Source organism: Eubalaena glacialis, chromosome 10, assembly GCF_028564815.1.
Source record: "Eubalaena glacialis isolate mEubGla1 chromosome 10, mEubGla1.1.hap2.+ XY, whole genome shotgun sequence".
Lineage (NCBI taxonomy): Eukaryota > Metazoa > Chordata > Mammalia > Artiodactyla > Balaenidae > Eubalaena > Eubalaena glacialis.
The window spans coordinates 41622583-41630201 of record NC_083725.1 but is presented as its reverse complement, the minus strand read 5'-3'; the positions used below and the strand labels follow the sequence as shown (position 1 = coordinate 41630201).

The following is a 7619-nucleotide window of genomic DNA, read 5'->3' as shown; positions in this document are numbered from 1 at the left end:
ATAGGGGGAATATGAGCACATTTGTTTGCTAAGGCAGGGAAAGGGGCTCCATTGATGGGATATAAGTAAAATATAAGTAAAAGCAAAAGATGAACAACAGGTTTATTTCCCCACCTGAATAATGAAGTACGTGAACTAGGTGATTTGCTATAATTATAGGATTCTGCTTCACAACTTTTTTCAGAGCCTGCCCTATAAGGTGACAACTTCCCTAGATCTTTCTCCTTAGGTATGTCAGGAACACATATGATGCCTGGTTGGTGGAAATAGCATCTCTTTTGTAGGGTACCTGGGGAGGGCAAGTGGCAGATTGTTTCTGGTTCTGGATGAGCCCATTGTGAGGTCCCAGCTGTGGAGATCCTAATCCTGCCACCTCTACTGTCTCCTGCTCAGTCCACAATGCGCCCAAGATTGTGAGGACAACTCGTCCTTGAAACAAACAAAACAATAAAATAAAATAACTGACAACTCCTCTTTATTAAATAATAAGAAAATATTCTATATAAAGTCACTTGTCTGTTGCACAAGTGCTTCTTCCTTCCCTGTGGGAGGCTACCCCATGTGAGCAAAGCGCAAACACACAGCCCATTTGAATGCCCTGTAATTTGTGAAGCTAACGGGCAAGACACACCAGCTCACACTCTCATTCTCAGTCACTGCACACACAGGAGAAAATGAACCATTTCAATTCACAGAGACTTAGGTGAAGAGATATCAGCTTCATTTAGAATTCCCATGTTATGCCTTCTAAGCATCTCTCCTAACAATTCAACCAGCTGTTACTCTTCAAAACATGTGTCACTTTCTTTGCATTTGGGTCAAACTCCAACTGCGAAGATCCATTGAAGAAATAGAAAAACCCTGCAAACACAGACAGGGGAAATAGTGAGATATTTTTTCCAATAAATAAATTTGGCAAAGTACAAAACTCATAATAATAGATACCTAAAAGCAGAAAGTGTTTATAGAATTATACTACTTGCCAGGGACTATGTTAAACATTTTACTTGATGTTTTTTCATTTATTTCTGCAACAATCCTAAGAGGCATGTATATCTAACTCCATTTTACAGATGAAGAATTTGAGGTTCAGACAAATTTAGATGCTTGCCCAAGGTCACTCAACAGGGAAAGAATGGAGATGGCACTCAACTTCAGCTCTGTCTGACAGCAAAACCATGCTCTGAGTTATTAGGTTATTCTGCTTGCAGTCAGATAAAATTCTCTGCATCTTTGGAAACTGTGGTATCTTTAAGCTTTTCCTTCCCAATACTCCTCCTCCCCTTTCCTCATGAGGCAGCCTGAGGGGCATTTCTGGCCTCAGAGTGGCACAGGGACTCTTTCAGAGCCAGATGATCCTTTATGGCTCTGCCATCATGGTGCTCAGATTACCTTTCAATAAAGATCATCTATCCCTCCACCCATCTATCCCTGAGGAGGAAAAAAATCTTTTTTTAGACTTTGGGCTCATGGAAAGTTAAATATTGGCAACTGACTGACTACTCAGGAAAGACAGAGAAAATCTCCCTGGGAATTAGTAGCAGCAGTGGGATAGAGAAAGCCAGCTGGTCAGTGTTAAACTTGGCCACACCACTTGAGGGAATTTTTATATAGCTTATTATATGAGGTAGTCATATAATTGATATGAAATTCATAAGTTGAAATTTAGGGTTGAGAGGAGGAACCTGGTTAAAGAAAACTGTTATGAAATATTATTTCAATTTTCCTCTTCCCTCTGATACTATAGACTGTTTCAAGTGCCCCACTGCCAACAAAATAAGGGTCCTCTTACCAAATGCTTCAAAAACAGCATCCACCTCTGGGTCAACCCCTGGGAAGTCTTCCACTATTTGCTTGGGAAAGCCTGGCTCCATGGATTGTCTCTTCTCATCAAATCTGCACCGAGTAAAAGAAACAAAGCTCAGCATTGCATGGAGGTCATGTTACCAAAATTCGTAAATCATGTTAGGTTTAATGTGGAATTCTAACAAACTTTCCAAGTACTGCAAATAAATGTCAGACATGTTTAGTGCTACAGAGATGCGTGACTTTAATGGTACTGCAAACTTAGCTCTTAAAACCTCTACCAGAAACAGAGGTAACACCCTGATCTAGCAGATGCTGTTTGTTACCATATTTCTTAGGTCTGGACAGAAGGAATCTTAATCATCCTTCTATCACAAAGATATGAACATAAAGTGAACTCAATCATTCATCTAAAATACAAATTTGAAGTTCTCTATCATACTTTGTATGTATATGTTTTCCCTACCCTGCACATCTGGATTTCCTATGGCAGTCGCCTAGGAAAAGGGATTGGGCAAGAAGCAAAGCACAGTAAGTGCATCTTTGATTGTTGGCTGGACCTTGGTTGGTCCGCCCAGATCTCAGAGTCTGGGCAGATAGCCCAAGAATTAGCCTCTCTGAGGGTCCTATATAGCTAGACTGTTATTACCTGTCATCCTCTTAGGCAGAGGTAATGAATGGGTGAGGCTAAGGGAAGCCCTTGAGAATCACATAGTACAGTTGGGAAATCAAGACAGACACTCAAACAATGAGTGGATTATAAGACAAAGGGAAAGGAATGATTTCCCTGTGGCCTGGATTCGCAGGGCTTCTTTCAAAAAAGAAAAGTCCAGTTGGGTTTGGAATGTAGCAGGGAAAGCTTCATGGAAGTAGTGGGACTTGAGCCAGGACTTGGAGGATGGGCAGGGTTTGTGTAGGTGGAGGAGAAAGGAGCACACTCCAGGTGGATGGGGCAACAGCACAAAGGGAAGCTCCAGCTTATTGTACATGGGACTCAAAACAGGATAGCTTAAGAAATGCCTGTTATCAGGCACTGCTATATTTGAAAGTAAGTACTTCCCCACAGTTGTCTAAAGCCCCACCATTCCTACTGTGAGGGACGCAGGTCTAAGAGTAAGGCGGGGGATTTCCTTAGAGAAAGAAAATAATTTCCCTAATTAGGATCATACAAAGTCATTCCAATCAAATTTTACCTCCAGTATTTGTCCTCTACAAAGAAGTATGTTTTCTTCTTTTCCTTATCAGAAAAGGCTGCATCTATTTTCCTTATTGTTGAAGGAAAACCCAGGGTATGGATGTCTCTTGGGTAACCTGCTTGCACCTCGTTTCCTCTGATGGCCCAGAACTGATTTCCTGTGGGTTTTTTTTTTAAAAAAATCACAATCACATTGAATCTGTAACAGATATCTTTGGTTTTAGAAATACTTCTTAGCACCTTTGATTTTCATAGTAAAAAGGAAACCAGAATTTTAGATTTAGTCATCAGCTCAAAATAGACATTAAACAAAAATTTGCAGCTTGAATGAATGAACACAGACCAAATGAGGGAATTTACAACTCTGAGCAATTTCCAATTAAACTCTTAATCAATTTTCCAGTGAGAGGCTTTATTTCAGCAAGTTAAAGAAATTATTATATAATAATTACCTTTAAAAATGAAAACACTGTCTTTGCTAATAACTTCATATGCAGCATCTATGCCTGAAGGAAGAGATGGCCAAAACGAAGAGATCAAATGAAATTCAGGTACAAGTGTCCTGAAGGATTTGCGCCAAAAATGTCTGAAAAATATGTAAAAAGAAATGAAAATTGAAAGAAGTCTTTCACCTTTCAGCATATTTTCTTCATTGTCCTGTCTCACACATCTTCCCCCATTCCCACATCCTCTAGGCTCGATGACAGACAGAAATTAGGTATGTTGTCACTGGGGAAAAATCTTTCCTTTTTTTCCAGAAGATTGCACTGGACCTGTTGCCATAGGATACCAGAGTAATGTCTTCTGTGAAAGGAAAGTTATCTTACAATGCAAATTAATCAGCTGACTGTAACCTTTAAATACCTACAATTCATGCAAAACAATATACATATTATACCATCATTTATATTTTGAAAAAGATAGACAGATGTGTGTGTATGTATATGTGCATGTAAGTGTATTTTTATATATACACAGAACAATTCTGGAAGGATATTTAAGAGTTCATCACTATGGATGAAGATAGGGAGAACTGAGGAACTAAGAGTCAATGATGTGGTGATGACTTTCTTTTAACTTTCTTTCCACTTGTGCAGTTTTATCATGTGCATATTTATCCAGCAGTGAGTAAATTAATTGATTAAATGTAATGGTATCCTGGTATCATTTTTAAAGGAAGTAAAGATAAAATTCTGATTCTAAAGTTCTACTTGTGCCTTTTGAAAAGCAACTGTAACTTATAACACTTGGGAATGACAATTACAGGGTAAAAATCAAATCATCCTAAGTCTTTGAAAATGAACTTGACAATTTTAGGAAAATGTGGAAAGTGAAGCATCAGAAAGATTCCAAGTTCAGAGCAAAATTTTTTGTTTTAAATATTTAAAAATCCCTATCAAGTTTCTGTTTGTTTTCCTCGCTCAGCATTGTATAGATACATCAAAAGAATAGATAGGAAAATATAGTTTTCTGGTCTGACCTGTCTTTAAAGAACAGAATTTCTCCCCTCAGAGTGCTGACTGCATCAAAGGACAAAGCAGGATCACATGTGGCTGGTGTGCCAGGTTCTGGAGGCACAGATTCTGTGGGCACCACAGAGTCATCTGGAGAAGCTGTGGGAGGTCCTAAAGGGAACAGATATGAGGATGCAAACATTAGAAGAAATGTGATTCTTCTGTCAATTTATATCCTTTCCAAACATTCTCAAAGTCCTTTGAGTTAAATTACAAATGCTTTATGCAGCATTTTGAAGCTTTCCTGAAGACCGTCATTGCAAAGTTACAATGCCTAATTTTTCCAGCATCACTCACCATACAGGGACTGAATGCCATTCACATCATCTTGAGAAAGGTGGAACCGAGTCAGGTCTGCGAATGGCTTGTAGACTGGATACATCAAAGCTTCACTGTTGTTCGAGTGTTGGAGACCCAGGGAATGACCAAGTTCATGGGCAGCAACGAGGAATAAATTGATCCCTATTTAAGAAATCATAAATAATAGTTACTCATTCCTTAAATACATGTACATTACACAGATCAGCTGTGTATTATATTTGTTTACTTCCTGGAAGCACACAGTGCTTCCCCCCTCTTTTTTTTTTTTTTTTTTTTTTTTTTTTTGGTTAATTGATCAATTGACTGAGTACACTTAATGGAAAGCCAAGTGTTTTTCAAGGCTCATTCTTGAAATCAATCTCTGGGACAAAGTATCCAGCCATATCCAATTACTCCCATCTCCAGCCTGATTCTGCTGATTCTTGACCCATTGGGAAATCCATAACACCCCATTTCTTCAGTATTCTTAGCTATTAAGAGTTCTCCAAGTTAAAACAAAAATTAACACTGAAATCATCCTGAGAGATGTATAACTAACCTGATGTATCCTTTGTCCATTTTTCATCATCATCAAAGTGAGCATCTCCATAAATCCCTGGCCCAGGTGGATAGGCGTGAGCCAAAACATTTCCAGGTCCATCAAAACGGCTAAAGTCTCCATGTTCTAAGAGAGAAAAAATTTTTTATTGGCAAGATTAGTAATTAGGATCTCTCTGGAATCTTTTCTAATGAAACAACAACAGATAAAATTTTGCATGGGTTTTTTTTTTTTCCTTGTTTCTGTTTTTTACCTCGAACTGCAAAAATGATCACTATGTCTGCCTCTCCTTCATTGATCCTGGAGAATGTAAATGGAGTCACCTCCTCCCAGACTGTCAGAGCTTTCTCAATGGCAGAATCAACAGCATCTCTTGGCAAATCCAGTGTATAATTCACAATCCTGTATGAAAAAAAATTGAAGATACTATTTCTCCTGTGATAGTGATTTATAAACCTCAGTATTATGTCAAAATCTCTTTGGACCCATTACCTGTAAGTGAGGTGAGTTTTCCTCCACTTGGGCATGCCAGGAAAGGTGCTGAAGTGACCAACGTCAGGAACCCCACATCTGGGCTTGCGTATCACCTCCAGAGTGTCAGAGTCCAGCTTCCCTGTCACCTCCAACCCCAGGAACCTCTGCATTTCTTGTATTTTTTTAACTACGGGACCACTGTCCTTTCTTCTAACAAACAGTTTCACATCCTTTTCAAGGTTGTAGTAGTTTTCTAGGTATTGCTAGCAGAAACATAAGTATAGTTTTTAGGTCATTCTTATGATTTTTAGTGGTTTATGGTAAACTTGTACAGTTGCTCACTTAATCTATTTGAAATATTCCTCTAGTTTATTGAAATCAAAGTAAGTGTCATATTTGTTTAATTCTTCAATTGCAGACTCCTCCTCACTTTCATTTTATCTTTGTAACAGAGTATCTCTGCAGCTTATTTTACTACCAAAGCAATGAAAATTGCAATGAATTGGAAAATCAAGATAATTATCCAGGGAACTTAAAGGAGAAAAACAAAACAAACTTCCTTGTGCATAATTGTATATTTCAGCTACATTTATTCAATTTTCCACTTTATGCTTCTCACAAGGACCTGGCTTGAGAAAAAAACTTAGACAAATCTCTATGTCTAAACATGACACCAGAAATAAAAATATCCATCTAACTTTATATTGGATTAAAATACCTACAGAAGTTCCAAAGCAAGATATATTTCATATACTCTCCACTTGTTAATCATGTGTCTTAAGCAGTGCTGCTAGTAAGGTGGCTTTGATCTTAGGAAATTGCCTAATATCTCTGGCTTTTGTTTCTTCTGGCATCAAAAGAGGAGTCCAAATAGGTGATACTGAGACCCTCTCCACGTACAACACTCTATAACTCTCTGCCTTTGAACTTCCTATACATTAAGTTCAAACAGTTCTGTGAGTTTTATAAATAGAAAGCAGAGAGGGTTTCCACTTGGCCCTGTCAGGGAGCGTGAGGGCTGGCTCCCTTAATTACCTGAACAAGGTCCATGCTGTCATCCTTGTCCTTTGCAGCTCTGTCCAATGGATAGGCTGAGCAAACTGCCACACATAGCAACAGCAGAACTGGAAGATTCCTCATTTCCATTGACTTTTCTCAGCTCTCTGTTGTCTTAATGCCTTGCTCTCTGCCTATCTTCTTCTACGTTAATGGTCTGGAGTCCGACTTTTATAGGGTGACAATGTTTGTTTAGATCTCCCACACACAGCTTGACTCATGATTGCTTTCCTATGAATGGCAGCAGGACCATTTCCAAAAATTCCAAATCCAAAATAGGATGATACAACCTACTTTACTAATTTCTCTCAACCTTTCCAATTTTGCAAGTCAAAAGAGTGATTAATCTCCAGGAAATGCTTCCTGTCTTGGTAAGAAGAAAACTGGGGCATTTTTTTTTTTATTCTGGAAAAAAAATGTGACTGGAATTTACTAGATAGTTTATGTTTGTGGATTTGAGAAGTAGGATGACATGGTAAAAAAGTCAGAATTCTGTAGAACTTTTAAATGTAATTTTAATTTAAGAAGAACATATTTAAAATCAAATGTAATAAGATATAAGTAAATGCAAAGCTGTACATAAATAGCTGCAGTCTATACTATCAAATTCTGTAAAAACAGAAGAAATACTATCTAGAATAAAATTGAAAGGGAAATTCACTTTTTGAGCCTTTGATTTGAAATACCTATTGTCACATTCTGCTTGGATTTGTTG

The 7619-nt window shown here is 38.0% G+C and overlaps 1 protein-coding gene across 1 annotated transcript; it reads right to left on the bottom strand.

The window, feature by feature from the left end:
- Positions 1–458: 458 nt before the first annotated feature.
- Positions 459–7035, bottom strand: LOC133099150 (stromelysin-1-like). Its single transcript, XM_061202632.1, has 10 exons — positions 6884–7035; positions 5867–6111; positions 5628–5776; positions 5375–5500; positions 4813–4977; positions 4482–4626; positions 3454–3587; positions 3000–3159; positions 1793–1896; positions 459–861 (listed from the first exon to the last, which is right to left on the bottom strand). The coding sequence occupies exons 1-10, from the start codon at positions 6992–6994 to the stop codon at positions 761–763; spliced, it is 1440 nt and encodes a 479-aa protein (XP_061058615.1). The 5' UTR covers positions 6995–7035; the 3' UTR covers positions 459–760.
- Between the last annotated feature and the right edge of the window lie 584 nt (positions 7036–7619).

Excerpts from the sequence above, each read along its gene's own strand:
- LOC133099150 (XM_061202632.1), bottom strand. The coding sequence starts at position 6,994 with ATGGAAATGAGGAATCTTCCAGTTCTGCTGTTGCTATGTGTGGCAGTT. Across the intron at positions 6,112-6,883 it reads ACAGCATGGACCTTGTTCAG|CAATACCTAGAAAACTACTA; the intron begins GTAATTAAGGGA and ends TGTTTCTGCTAG. Across the intron at positions 4,627-4,812 it reads TGGCATTCAGTCCCTGTATG|GACCTCCCACAGCTTCTCCA; the intron begins GTGAGTGATGCT and ends TGTTCCCTTTAG.